This window comes from Delphinus delphis, chromosome 1 (genome assembly GCF_949987515.2).
Source record: "Delphinus delphis chromosome 1, mDelDel1.2, whole genome shotgun sequence".
Classification (NCBI taxonomy): Eukaryota; Metazoa; Chordata; class Mammalia; order Artiodactyla; family Delphinidae; genus Delphinus; species Delphinus delphis.
Window position 1 is genome coordinate 28099487 of NC_082683.1, and position 16162 is coordinate 28115648.

The 16162-nt window shown below is 38.2% G+C and overlaps 1 protein-coding gene across 1 annotated transcript in view; it reads right to left on the reverse strand.

Annotated features, from left to right (window-relative positions):
• Positions 1-16162, reverse strand: part of KIAA0319L (KIAA0319 like) — a 107002-nt gene that overhangs the window by 33122 nt on the left and 57718 nt on the right. Inside the window, exons 4-6 of the mRNA XM_060019139.1 lie at positions 8120-8363; positions 5151-5252; positions 1980-2077 (exon numbers count right to left, since the gene is read on the reverse strand). Of these exons, the coding sequence (XP_059875122.1) occupies positions 1980-2077; positions 5151-5252; positions 8120-8363 (444 nt within the window). The remainder of the gene's footprint in view (positions 1-1979; positions 2078-5150; positions 5253-8119; positions 8364-16162) is intronic.

Sequence of the window (16162 nt, forward strand, 5' to 3'; positions counted from 1 at the left end):
TAATTGAATGCATGGAGCATTTTTGACCACTTCCTTCTTCTTGTAATGCTCTCCTTCCTTGGCTTTCACTTCTAGGCCTACTCCTCATTTTCTTCCATTTCCTCTTTCTTCCATACGTTTAATGACAGTGTTCCCCAGCATTCCAATTGCAATCCATTTATTACTTCACTCTACACCCTCTCTGGATGTTTTCATCTATTCATGGCTTCAGTTGTCAACTATTTGACGCCGGTGTACAAATTTATCTCTCCAGCCCGGACTTGCATCCTGATCTCTAGCCCCTTACCCCCAACTACTTATTGATCCCTCCACTCAAATGTTTCACAGGTACCTCAAACTCACTCTGTCCCAACATGAATTAATCATCTGAAAACCTCTTCCAAACCTGCTCCTCTATCTATGTTCCTCATTTCAGTGAAGATCACCACAAATATACCAACATCCAATGAAGTGTCTAAGCCAAAAGGCTAAAATTATCCTGGACTTCTCTTCCTCAACACCTCCACCCAACTAATTGATCACCAAGTTGACCTCCATAATATTTCTCAAATCCACCCACTTCTCTCCATTCACACTGTCATCACCTTAGTTTTTAACCATTCATCATAGCACAGTTGTTAAGAGCATGGGCTTAGAGATGGAAAGTTCCAGTTCAAATCTACCATTTAATAGCTTTGTGCACTTTGGCCAAACCACTTTGTTTTTCTAATTTTTATTTTCGTCATTTGTAAAACAAATACTAATATTTACATCTTGGGGTTGTTAGGAAGATTAAATGAAATAACTGCATAAAATAATTCGCACTGTTTCTGGCACATGGTAAGAGGTCAATAGGTGGTTAAGTTTTATTTTATTTATTTAGTTTTTTTTTCACTCAGACTATTATCATCTCACACCTACATTTTTCAATAGATTCCTCCCTGGTCTCCCTAGTTTGAGTCGTATCTCCTCCAACCTGCAGTCAGGGTGATCCTTCTAAACTGAAAATCTGAACATGTCATTCTCCTGCTTAAAACCTTTCAAAGGCACCATATTCCCTCTAGATAAGAGCCCAAGGCCTCACTCTGGCACACAAGGCTCTGTGCCATCTGGCACCTGCATCTCTCCAACTTACTTGTGCCACTGTTCCTCTCATACCATGGGGTCCAGTCAGGATGAACCACGTAAAATTCCCTTTTTCCCACATTTCTCTCTATTATTTGGCCCAGTGGACATATTGCTTCCTCTGCTTGGGGTATTACCACTCCACCCTTTACCCAGTAAGCCAGTCACCTTTCATGACCCAACTAGGCCAACTCTAAAAAATCTACTCTAACTCCCCAGGGCTTCAATACCCCATGCACTGACCTAGTGGACTCCTGTTATAATTACCTGCTTCTGGTCAGTAGCACCTACTAGACTCTATTTTCCTTAAATGTTAATATTATGATTAATTCACTAGTAAATCCCCAATACCTGCCACATAACTAGTGTACAATGAACAGTTGTTGAAAGAAAGAGAGGAAAGAAAGGAAGGAAGGATGGAAGGAAGGAAGGACGGCAGGGAGGGAGGAAGGAAGAAAGAAAGAAAGAAGGAAGGAAGGAAAAAGCAATTGCTTGGCCAAAGAATATGAACATTTTTATGGCTCTTAATAACTACACTGAATCCCAAAAAAAGACTGAGCCAATTTACACAGTCATGTGGCCACAAATAACCTAGCTTATCTCCCAAATTCTAAAATCCTTATGTTACCCTTAAAAGCTGTTTAGTGTGTATTTTCAGCTATCACCACTATGCTTATACAATATTCTCACCATAAATGAAAATTTGAGAATCATACACTAACAAATACTGGATGTCAGCCAGCCAGACTTTTGGAGGATTCGCTTCTGAAAGACTGTTCCTAAGTTAAGTGTGGACAGAAAATTCTATATTATACATGTTAGAAAATGGTCAGTACCTCTACCCCATCCCTGCAAATGACAGGAAGCAAATTCACCTTGGATAGTTTGAGGATCCGGGAATGTTTCCCTTCCATTTCTCCACTGTAGTCTTTAGGATGAGTAATCAGCTGCCAGTCGTAGGTGTAGGTTTCTCCTATAGAAGGGCAGTTACAAAAATCATGAAAACACACACCTACACACAAAGAGGGCAACCACATAGCCTGTGAATAACAAAATTTTTCTCAATCTTGACAAGACCTTAGTTTTCAAGATTTTACCCCAAAGCCAAACGGAAACCAAACATTCTGTTGAAAGAAAAGGTGGATTCTGCTGACTCAACTATACTTAGGGCTTCTTCCAACTCTCTCCCAGCAATCCTCATTCCTGCCCCATACCCACGCTGCTTTGGGCCAATCCTCCCCTAAAATACCAGGTTGCTCATGGTATGGCATCCCAGTGAAAATACATGCCCTACAAACCACTATGGATGAACTCACTGGGAATAAAGGCCATTTTCTCGCAAAACTTCTTTTGCAACAAAGAACAGCAATGACTTCTAAATAACATGGTTCAAAAATACCTTTTTAAAGAGTGCTAACAATACTCGTCTCACTGAGGTCATCACACCCTGGTGAGTTAAAAGAGCTACTTCATTCCTGCTGAGCTAATAAATAACATACTGCAGAAGGTGGTAGGGGATGGCCCATTTAAAACAGGCCCCACTGAAATTAATTAAGATCAAATGAAGCATTAAATGGTCCTCATTTGTAGCTCAGACTGTATCACTGGGTAGCGTGAGGATAGAATCCTGTTATCTAAATGGAATCCCTCCCCAGTTAAAGTTGTCTTAAATATTTTTTGGAACAAGATGCATTTATGGCTAGGAATGGGTGGGATTCAGTAGGAAGGTTTCATTTAATTTACTACCCAAAAAGGGAAAAATAAAAGGGGAAAAAAAAGAAGTCTCAAATGCTTACAGAGAATGGTCACCTTTTTCTTACTTCATGAGTTCAAAAGTTAACACACAGAACTTAATTCCAAACAGTCTTAAGACTAGATTTTACTTTATAAGCCTGAGATACAAGATCTATTACTCTTCCTTCCTCCAGAGAATACTAGCTTTGTTTTGGCCAGTTGTCAGCCCCAGGCAGCTTTCATAAATGTATCTGTAGAAGTTAGGTTACGTGAGGAGCAGGAAAGAAGAAGTAGAAGTAGGACTGGTGCTAAGACATGACATTTCTTCAACTGTAGTTGGAAATTTTTTTTCCCCACACAGAAAACAGACTCACACTAGCTTGGGAATTGACAATTTTATAACATCTAAGGCTAGCAACACAAATTTCAACAAATGACAATACTCTTGGAACAGAAAAGCTCAGGGGACGAATTATGCCTTACAGACAGGAATTTGCCTAACGGTAGGAACAACTGAGTACAGGTCTGTTAGACAGAATGCTGGTTTTAATGATTTAGGGCAGTGGTTTTCAAATCATGCCTCTGAACCCTAGAGGGATCCTGAGAGGTGCTGCAGGGGCTGCCATAGGAGATGAGAGGAATGAAGAACAGGCAGAGCTGGTCCTGCCTCATCATCCCCAACCTTTGAAAGTTTGAAACCATCCATCTCATGTATCTGATTAAGACTGAAGAAACTGGGGAGTGGAGAGTTGAAAGAATCTGTTTTTGAACTGATGTATTTTGGAATACTGATATACAAGGTGATATCAACTCACAGAAATGTATATGCAAATAGGGGTTAGAAAAGAAAATACAGTAGTGCCAGGATATCTTTCACAGAAGAGTGGAAGCAACTGCAGCTCAAAGCAGTTCTTTCTTTACCTGCATCTTCAAAGGCCACCAAATCCATTCACCTTAACTTATCACCAGAGGAGGAAAGGAATATGTTTCTCTATAGGAAGGTGGAATGAACTGATAAGGAAAACTCAATGTGAGGGCAGAAATAAAGAACAGAGAGGGGGGGCTTCCCTGGTGGCGCAGTGGTTAAGAATCTGCCTGCCAATGCAAGGGACACGGGTTCGAGCCCTGGTCTGGGAGGATCCCACATGCTGCGGAGCAGCTGGGACCGTGAGCCATAACTACTGAGCCTGCACGTCTAGAGCCTGTGCTCCGCAACAAGAGAGGCCGCAATAGTGAGAGGCCCGCGCACCGCGATGAAGAGTGGCCCCCGCTTGCCACAACTAGAGAAAGCCCTTGCACAGAAACGAAGACCCAACACAGCAAAAATAAATTAATTAATAAACTCCTACCCCCAACATCTCCTTTAAAAAAAAAAAAAAAAAGAACAGAGAGGGCATTTAGGTTCTGGAAAAGTACTTTTTGCATAAATACACTATTTGGTACTAGGCCCGGAAAGTAGGGATATTGTATTGGAAACGTGTACCTAAAATGCAAGGACCCCCATCCTGAATACAGTAAGGCATTTTGCTTAACTAGCCTTACAATGAGCTACTTGACTAACCTTATAATGAGAGTTAACACAAAGCCAATGCAATCATTTTCCATCAACATATGCTTCACTTCATGTCACAGATAATCTTAAGAGAATACGTGTTTATAAGTCAAACTTTGGTATATTAACATGTACTTCAAAGGTTAAAAGGATGCGCATATTACAAAAGTTTTCTCAAGTAATAAATTAATCATTCCCTAATTTATATATTTCATAAATTTGAATATTGTATATTACATTGGGCTTATCTTTTTTTTTACATGACAAATCTATATTAGTAGTAGTCTTGAATAACTTCTCTACAAGTTCTATATCTGCTACTTACTAGTTGTTTGGCCAAAATAAACAGGTTAACCTGAGTCCCAGTTTTAAATGGGCATAATAAAATCTACATTTAATGAGCATCAGCTATGTGCTAGGCACTGAGGTATATAGGTACGTTATACCATTTCATTTTGCTCTTAAAGTAACCTTATGAAGTAGGAATTATTATCCTCATTTTACTGAGAAAGAAATGGAAACTTAGAGAAGTTAAATAATTTGCTTAAAATCATTCAGCTAATGACTGGCTGAGCTCAGATTTGAACCCAGCCTTGACATCAAAGCCCATGATCTCAAACATTATATTGCCTCTCACATCACATAAATATTTGTGCATGTTCAAGCTATATCTTATTCTCATAGGACTTTTACAGACAGTAAATGTATGTAGATTCCATTATGAATTAAAACATTAACCAAATATAAGTGGATGTTTTACCTGCATCTGGCTCTTGGAGAACATATGCATTTAACTGAACTTCATTCTTAGGCAAGGTAATCTGGACACTGTTTCCAGCAGATACCACCAGTTCCTTTATAACTGGAAGTGAAGAAAATACACAAGAGATAAGAAATTAGATCCAGACTATCTCATTTCTCTCCTTCCTTTTATGGCCAAATTTCTTCTATAAACAATATTCAGCTACTGCCTTCATTTCCTCATTATTTACCCACTCTCTAATCCCCTGAAACGTGACTGTGCCCCCACTTTTCCACCGAAAAGGATCCTTAGAGGTCATCAACAAACTGCTTCTTAGCAAATCTAATAGCTGTTTCTCAACCCTCATCCTTCACCTCTGTGGTATCTAATACTGCTGACTGCCTCCATCTTAAAACTCATGGTTATCATGACACCATATTATTCCACTTTCTTCCTTTCTCTCTGAGTTTTTCTCCACTGTATTTTAACTATGATCTTTCCCTAAGCCCTCTTTATATAGTATTTTCCACAGAATTCAATAAACAGAGTTCAACTCTGTTTCAAGGATCATCTTTATGCTGATACATAACTTTCTAATAAAATATATATATAAAGCTCCTAGAGGAAAAGGCAAGTGTTGGCCGCAAGGCCAGCCTTAATTTTGTTTCCATTTCAATTGATACAGCCATAGACTTAGATAATTCCAAGAATCTTAACTGGTCTTCCCTCTGCTAGCTCTCCCCATTCTAATCCATTCTGTCTCCCTAAAACACCCATCACCATGAATTTTTCTAAAATACTCACCCACCATGATAGTCTCCTACTTAAGACCCCCACTGCCACACCATGTTTCAGTCCAAATTCCAAACCTGGCATCAGAGATCCATCATCATCTGATCACATCATCTCACCCTTCCACCTGATTCTGCCTCTAGTTTTACTCATTTTCCCTCTTGTGCTCCATAGAAGTCTACTCTTGGGGACTTTGCTAAAGCTTTTTTCTTCAATTGGGGTGTGTGCTTACTTTATTATAAATACAGTACTTTGTTTCTAGCTTAAAAGCCAGGCTTCTCTCCAAAAAATCTTCCCAGACCATTTCAATTCGAACTGATCTACTTCCTGAACTACTTTAGCATTTTTGAAACATCCATCAGCTAATAGCTAGATACTATATTTCTGCTTTTCACCAGCTATTCCATACATGTCAAAGCTTCTCAACTATGGCACAACCAATTCTTTGGACCAATTCTTTGTGCGTGTTGGGGTTGGGATGGGGGGAGATTGTCCTGTGCACTGTAAGATGTTTAGTAGTATCCCTAGTCTCTACCCACTAGATGTCAGTAGCACCCCTCCTCCACGGTTGTAACAACGAAAAATGTTTACAGGCTGTTGAGAACCACTGATTATATAAATCTTATTTCTCTAACAATAATTGTTCACTTGGTATGAGACCTAGGAACTAGAGAGCTTAAAGCAAACAACTGGCTGGTTCACCCATATTCCAAGACTGGAAGGTGAAAAGGGTTTCCTAGACAAATACGAAATTTGAGATTTATCTGTCTGCTTGGGAACACTGCACTTGGGGAGAAATGAAACCATCCATTATGGAAGCTTCAGCATTTAGACACTGCAGCAGGTGGAATAAGAATTGCTGCAGTAACTTTCAAAAAAAAGAAAAAAGAAAAGAAAGAAAGAAGGAAATCACTATACTTAGAGAAAGTATAATGGTCAGAAATACAGCACAGGGCTTCCCTGGTGGCGCAGTGGTTAAGAATCCGCCTGCCAATGCAGGGGACACGGGTTTGAGCCCTGGTCCGGGAATATCCCACATGCCACGGAGCAACTAAGCCCGTGCACCACAACTACTGAGCCTGAGCTCTAGAGCCCACGAGCCACAACAACTGAGCCTGCGTGCCACAACTACTGAAGCCTGTGTGCCTAGAGCCTGTGCTCTTCAACGAGAAGCCACTGCAATGAGAAGCCCGCGCACCACAATGAAGAGTAGCCCCCGCTCACCGCAACTAGAGAAAGCCCGCATGCAGCAACAAAGACCCAACACAGCCAAAAATAAATAAATAAATTTATTTAAAAAAATTATATATATACAGCGCAGCCCAAAACTTTCACAATTACACCAAAAATTACAACCATTCTGCCTGAATACAAAAATTACTTTAGTGCCTCAGGACTGAAACACTAAAATTTTATGTTATATTACCACTGAAGGAAACCTTAGGAAATTAAAAATTGGCAAAAATTCGTTTTCACTGGCTTTGTTTCACCCTGTCGACTTTTTCAGAGGATAAAGATCAACTTAGTTCCCTTGATTAAGCATTTCCTCCTAATACCTTAGAACAGAACTTATGAAGCAGACTTGTTGTTAAGGCAACACTCTGTATAAATCTCCTTCCTATGAGTTGCTTTAAAAATAAAGATGCAAAAAATAATAATAATAAAAAAAATAAAGATGCAGAATTCCCTGGCAGTCCAGTGGTTAGGACTCAGTGCTTTCATTGCTGTGGCCCCAGTTTGATCCCTGGCCAAGGAACTAAGATCCCATAAGCCACATGGCACGGCCTAAATAAATAAACATTTAAAAAATAAAAATAAAGATGCTATCGAAATCACAGACACAAATATCTGACCCACAATCACCCATTCAGAAGGCAAACAGTTATACAGACCCGACTCTTTCTTCCCAGTGGCCTCTGCTTGCTTGGCTCCTTGAACATTACTTAATTGAATCTAGGTACAGTGGAATTTGGCTCTGGAAAGAGCCTCAAAATACCCATAGGCTGGAGCTTATTGAAAAAAGGATTGAGAGACCAAGTCCTATGATTACAGGGACATTAACAGGATTATTATTTTTTTAACCTACAGTATTTAAAAGTCATGCCTCCCTCCTTTCTTTCCACGAACAGGGAACACTTTGATCAAAATCTCTATTTCCCCATCCTATCTCCAAGGACAGAAGAAAAGGGCCTCACCTGGGTATGGTGCTGAGGTGCTCTGGAAAGAGGCCTGAGGGGTAGGGGTGGCATAACTGTAGGAAGGAGCCACTGGCAGAGGGGTAGCAATCAGGATTTTCCCAGGGACTGTTACTTGCTGAATGCTAGGAGTAGCACCCGGGTCCTCTGATGCCTCAGGTTGAACTGATACATTTGACCAACCAGGAATCTTCGCAGTCAGATCTGTGGTTAAGGGATTAGAAATTGTATCTGTGTTGTGGACCTAGAGAAATGCAAAAATTCATTTGAATAGGCAAAAGTTATACAGCCAGTTTTTTAGGTCATGTCTCATGAAATAACTGCATGTTAAATTTTTTTTTTGAAAAATGCAAAACTGTCAAAAATATTAAAGAAACTAATCTTATCACCCAAAGTGGTGTTAAAATGTTGATATAAATCTTCCCAGTATTTTTTTCTATGGGAAGAGTTTTGCTCAAAACAAAGTAGTAATAATTACACTATGTATACTTTTACCTTCTTTTCTTACTTAATATTTATATTCAATCTTTTTACAAATATGTATTAATAAGCAACTATTATAAAACAGGCCTGTGGATCCAAAATATAATTAAAACATAATCACTGTGCTCAACAAGCACACAATCTAGTGGGGAAGAAAGGACTAGAAACATAATAAGCCAAAATGGTAAATATACCTATAAGAGCCATGACTGAACCAAAGAAACATAATCGGAGTACTTCTCTTTCTTGGAGAGAGGAAGCATGTGAAGAAGGATAGTTTAAATAAGTAAATAAAGACCTTCTGGAGGTGGAGAGTCCTGAGATGCATTTTAAAGGGTAAACTAGGGAAGGGGCTGAGGGGAGAGATGAGTATAAGCACAAGAAATGAGATTAACATAGCTAGTGTTGGGAAATGAGTCATAAGCAAAGTGAGAGGCAGGGAGTAATAGAAGATGAGCTGGGAAGACAGTGAGGGGTCAGACTAAAGAAGACATTAGATGCTACTTTAAGAAGCCAGGTGATGATGACAATTAAAGGGTTATATACAGGGAAGTGACAAGGTAGGTCAGGTTTTTGTTTTAAATGAATCATTCAGGTTGTTGCACAGTGTATGGGTTTGAAGGAGTGAGACAACAGCAGGAATACCCTTTAGGAGGTTACTGCATTCATCCAAATGAGAAATGATGAGTGGTTAAACAGGGTGGTTGTATGGATTTTTTAAAATCAACTAATTGAAGTATAATACACAAAATAAACTGCACACATTTAAAGTGTATAGGTCAATGAGTTTTGACAAGTGTATACACCCATGTAACCACAATCAAGAGAGAATATTTCTATCAGCCACACAAATTGGTTCATGCCATAGACTAATTTCCAGTAATGAAATTATTAAATCAGTAATTTAAAAAACTCCCAGTGAACAAAAGTCCAGGACCAGACAGCTTCACAGGTGAATTCTACAAAACATTTAAAGAAGAAGTAACATGTATCCTTCTCAAAATATTCCCAAAAATTGAAGAGAAAGGAACACTTTTGAACTCATTCATTCTAGAAGGCCAGTGTCACCCTGATACCAAAAACAGACAAAGCCACCACACAAAAAAAGAAAATTACAGACCAATATCACTGATGAACATAGATGCAAAAATTCTCAACAAAGTACTAGCGTACCAAATTCAACATTACGTGAAAAGGATCATACACCATGAGCAAGTGGGATTTATCCCGCAATGCAAAGATGATTCAATATCCACAAACCAATCAATGTGATATACCACGTTAACAAACTGAAGACTAAAAATCATATGATCATCTCAATAGATGCAGAAAAAGCTTCTGACAAAAATTCAACATCCATTTATGACAAAAACTCTCTAAAACTGGCTATAGACAGAACATACCTCAACATAATAAAGGCCATATATAACAAACCCACAGCCAACATCATACTCAACAAAAGACAAGGGTGCCCACTCACACTACTTTTATTCAACATAGCACTGGAAGTCCTAGCCACAGCAATCTGACAACAAAAGGAAATCAAAGGAATCCAAACTGGAAAAGAAGTAAAACTGTCACTGTTTGCAGATGATATGACACTATACATAGAAAATCCTAAAGATGCTACCAAAAAACTATTAGAACTAATAAATGAATTCAGTAAAGTTGCAGGATGCAAAATTAATATAGAGAAATCTGGTGCATTTCTATACACTCATAGTGATCTATCAGAAAGATAAATTAAGGAAACAATCTCATTTACAATTGCATCAAAAATAATGTAAAACCTAGGAATAAATATAACGAAAGAAGTAAAAGACTTATACTCTGAAAACTGTAAGACATTGATGAAAGAGAAAAGGGAGCCCTCGTACACTGTTGGTGGGAAGGTAAACTGGGGCTACCACTGTATAAAACAGTATGGAGGTTTCTCAAAGAACTAAAAATAGAATTTCCATACCCAGCAATTCCACTCCTGGGTATATATCCATAAAAACAAAAACAAATTTGAAATGTTCAATGCAGCATTATTTACAATGGCCAAGACATGGAAGCAACCTAAGCGTCCATCAACAGATGAACAGATAAAGAAGATGCGGTATATATATATACAATGGAATACTACTCAGCCATAAAAAAGAATGAAATTTTGCCATCTGCAACAACATGGACAGACTTGGAGGGTATTATGCTAAGTGAAATAAGTCAGACAGAGAAAGGCAAATATTGTATGATATCACTTATAAGTTTATGTGGAATCTAAAAAATAAAACAAACTAGTGAATATAACAAAAAATAAAGTCTCATAGATATAGAGAACAAACTAGTGGTTACCAGTGGGGAGAGGGAATGGGGGAGGAGCAAGATAGGGGTAGGGGATAAAGAGGTTCAAAATTCTATGTATTCTATATATAAAATAAATAAGCTACAAGGATATATTGTACAACACAGGGAATATAGTCAATATTTTATAATAACTATAAATGGAGTATAACCTTTAAAAATTGTGAATCACCTGAAATTTATACAATACTGTACATCAACTATACCTCAATAATAAATAAATACATAAATAAATATTATGAGGATAAAAAAAAGACATTGATAGGAATTCCCTGGCGATTCAGTGTTTAAGATTCTGCACTTCCAGTGTAGGGGGCGTGGGTTCGATCCCCGATCAGGCAACTAAGATCCCACATGCAGCATGGTGTGGCCAAAAAAAAAAAAAAAAGACATTGATGAAAGAAACTGAAGATGACAAACAAATGTAAAGATATCCCATGCTCATGGACTGGAAGAATTAATATTGTTAAAATAACCATACTACCCAGAACAATCTACAGATTCAATGCAATCCTTATCAAAAACAGAACAAAACAAAAAACATTCATTTTTCATAGAACTAGAACAAATAATTCTAGTATTTGTACAGAAACACAAAGACCCTGGATAGCCAAAGCAATCTTGAGAAAGAAGAACAAAGCTGGAGGTATCATGCTCCCTGACTTAAAACTATACCACAAAGCTACAATAATCAAAACAATATGGTACTGGTGCAAAAACAGATACACAGATCAATGGACCAGAACAGAGAGCCCAGAAAAAAGCCCATGCTTATATAATCAATTAATCTACAACAAAGGAGGCAAGAATATACAATGGGGAAAAGACAGCCTTTTCAATAAATGGTGTTGGGAGAACTGGACAGCTAAACACAAAAGAATGAAACTGGACTACTTAATCATACCACATATAAAATTAAACTCAAAATGGATTAAAGACTTAAATGTAATACCTGAAACCATAAAACTCCCTGAAGAAAACACAGGCAGCCAGCTATCTGACCTCAGTCTTTTTTTTGTTTTTAATTGGGGTATAGTTGGTTTACAATGTTGTGTAAGTTTCTGCTGTACAACAAAGTGAATCAGATATATATATATATATATATATATATATATATCTCCTCCCTCTTGGACTTCCCTCCCACCCCCTCATCCCACTCATCTAGGTCACCACAGAGCACCAAGCTGAGCTCCCTGTGCTATACAGCAGGTTCCAATAGCTATATATTTTACACATGGTAGTGTATATATTGACATCGGTCTTAACATAATATTAATATTGATTTTTTTTGGATATGTCTCCTCAGGCAAGGGAAACAAAAGGAAAAATAAACAAATAGGATGACATCAAACTAAAAAGCTTTTGCACAGTAAAGGAAACTATCAACAAAATGAAAAGGCAGCCTACTGAATGGTAGAAAATATTTGCAAATGATATATCTGATAAGGGGTTTACTACCCAAAATATACAAAGAACTCATACAACTCAATATAGAAAAAAAATCCAATTAAAAAGTGTACAGGGGGCTTCCCTGGTGGCGCAGTGGTTGGGAGTCCGCCTGCCGATGCAGGGGACGCGGGTTCGTGCCCCGGTCCGGGAGGATACCACATGCCGTGGAGCTGCTGGGCCCGTGAGCCATGGTCGCTGAGCCTGCGCGTCCGGAGCCTGTGCTCTGCGGCGCGAGAGGCCACGGCAGGGAGAGGCCCGCGTACCGCAAAAAAAAAAAAAAAAAAATGTACAGGGCTTCTCTGGTGGTGCAGTGGTTGAGAGTCCACCTGCCGATGCAGGGGACACGGGTTCGTGCCCTGGTGCGGGAGGATCCCATGTGCCGCGGAGCGGCTGGGCCCGTGAGCCATGGCCGCTGAGCCTGTGCGTCTGGAGCCTGTGCTCCGCAACGGGAGAGGCTGCAACAGTGCGAGGCCCGCGTACAGCAAAAAAAAAAAAAAAAATTTACAGAGGACATGAATAGACATTTTTTCCAAAAAAGACATACAGATGGCCAACAGACACATGAAAAGAGGCTCAACATCACTAATCATCAGAGAAATGCAAATCAAACTGCAATGAGATACCACCTCACAACTGTCAGAATGGCTATCATCAAAAAGATAACAAATAGCAGGTGTTGGTGAGGATGTGGAGAAAAGAGAATCTTTGTGCACTGTTGGTGGAATTGTAAATTGGTGCAGCCCCTATGAAAACCAGTATGGAGGTTCCTCAAAAAATTGAAAATAGAACTGCCATATAATCCAGGAATTTCATTTCTGTGTATTTACCCAAAGAAAATTAAAACACTAATTTGTGCCAACAAACACATGAAAGGATGCTCAACATCATTAATCATTAGAGAAATGCAGATCAAAACTACAATGAGGTATCACCTCACACCGGTCAGAATGGCCATCACCAAAAAGTCTACAAACAATAAATGCTGGAGAGGGTGTGGAGAAAAGGGAACCCTCTTGCACTCTTGGTGGGAATGTAAATGGATACAGCCACTACGGAGAACAGTACGGAGGTTCCTTAAAAAACTAAAAACAGAACAACCATACGACCCAGCAATCCCACTACTGGGCATATACCCTGAGAAAACCATAATTCAAAAAGAGTCATGTACCACAATGTTCATTGCAGCTCTATTTACAATAGCCAGGACATGGAAGCAACCTAAGTATCCAACGACAAGATGAATGGATAAAGAAGATGTGGCACATATATACAGTGGAATATTACTCAGCCATAAAAAGAAACGAAATTGAGTTATTTGTAGTGAGGTGGATGGACCTAGAGACTGTCATACAGAGTGAAGTAAGTCAGAAAGAGAAAAACAAATAACGAATGCTAACACATACATATAGAATCTGAAAAAAAAAAAGGTTCTGAAGAACCTAGGTGCAGGACAGGAATAAAGATGCAGACATAGAGAACGGACTTGAGGACACGGGGAGGGGAAAGGGTAAGCTGGGACGAAGTGAGAGAGTGGCATGGACATGTATACACTACCAAATGTAAAACAGATAGCTAGTAGGAAGCAGCCGCATAGCACAGGGAGATCAGCTCGATGCTTTGTGTCCACCTAGAGGGTTGGGATAGGGAGGGTGGGAGGGAGATGCAAGAGGGAGGAGATATGGGGATATATGTATACATATAGCTGATTCACTTTGTTATACAGCAACAACTAATACAACATTGTAAAGCAATTATATTCCAATAAAGATGTTAAAAAAACCCCCACTAATTTGAAAAGACATATGCACACCAATGTTCACAGCAGCATTCCTTACAATAGCCAAGTTATGATAGCAACCTAAGTGTCCATTGATAGATGAATGAATGAATGAAGAAGTGGTATTATATATACAACGAAATATTACTCGGCCATAAAAAATGACATCTTGCCATTTGTGATAACATGGATACATCTAGAGGGTATTACACTAAGTGAAATACGTCAGACAGAGAAAGGTAAGTATCATGTGACCTCATTTATATGTGGAATCTAAAAAACAAACAGATAAACAAACAAAACAAAGACTCACAGATACAGAGAACAAACATATGGTTGCCAGAGGGAAGTGGGTTGAGGGGTGGGGGTGAAAAGGGTGAAAGGGATCAAAAGGTACAAACCTCCAGTTATAAAATAAATAAGCCATGGGGATGTAATATAAAGCATAAGGAATATGATCAATACTATTGTAATAACTTTGTATGGGGACAGTCTGTCACTAGACATATCGTTTCATAAAGCATGCAAATGTCAAATCACTATGTAATACACCCGAAACTAACATAATACTGTATGTCAACTATATCAAAAAAAACAGTTGGTTCATGCCCCTTTGCAGTAAATTCCTGCCTCCAGCCCCAGGCCCAGACAACCACTGATTTGTTTCCTGTCACCATTAGTTAGTTTGGGCATTTTCTGTACTTCATATAAAACGAATCATATACAAACTATTTTTGTTTCTGGCTGCTTTCACTCAACATAACATTTTTAATATTCATATCAGTATATCAATAGTTCACTCCTTGCTATTACCGAGTAGTATACCATTATAGAGATATACCAAAATTTCTTTATCCATTCATCTACTGATGGAGATTTTTTTCAGTTCTCAGCTCTTATAAATAAAGCTGCTATAAATGTTAGAATACAAAATGTTTCTGTAAACATATTTTAATTTATCTTGGGTAAATTCTTAGAAATATTTATTGCTAATTACATATATGTTTAACTTTATAAGAATCAGTTAACTACTGTCCAAAGAAGCTGCTGTACCATTTTGTATTTCCACAAGCAATGTATGAGAGCTCCAGTTGTGCCACAAGTTCACCAATACTTAGTATTCTTGGTCTTTTTTCTGTTTTCTTTTTTTTGTCATTCTCATGGTATCTCACTGAGATTTAACTTATACTTTCATGATGACTAATGAGGTCGAAATTTTTCTCATATGTTTATTGGCCAGATATATATTTTCTTTGAAGTTTATTCAAATCTTTGTCCATTTTTTACAACTTTATTAAGATATAATTGACATAGTAAACCGAACATATTTAAAGTATACAATTTGATAAAACTTGACATATGTGTACACTTATGAAACCATCACCACAATCAAAACAATAAACATATCCATCACTCCCAAAGATTCCTCACGCTCCGTTGTAGTCACTTCTCCCCACTCTCACCTCCAAACAACCGCTGCTCTGTTTCTTGTCACTATAGATTAGTTTCCATTTTCTAGAATTTTATATAAGTGGAATCACAAAGTACACACTTCTTTTGTTGGTCTGGCTTCTTTCACTCAGCAAAATTATTTTGCTATTAATCTGTTACGGTGTGTACCAACAGTTCTTTCCTTACAATTGCTGAGTAACATTCTACTGAATGCTACAAGTGAATATACAAATATATTTATACAAATAAAATACACAAATATACAATATATTTGAATATACAAATATATTTATTCGTTCAGCAATGATGGACATTTGAGGTGATTCCAGTTTTTGGCTATGACAAATTGAGCTGCTATAGATATTCCTCTACAAGTCTCTGTATGAACATATCCTTTCATTTCTCTTGATTAAATATCTATAAGTAGAATGCTTGGTCATATGGAAGATGTACCTTTAACTTTTTAAAAAACTGCCAAACAATTTTCCAAAGTTGTGCCATTATATAGTCCCACCACCAGTGTGAGCATTCCAGTT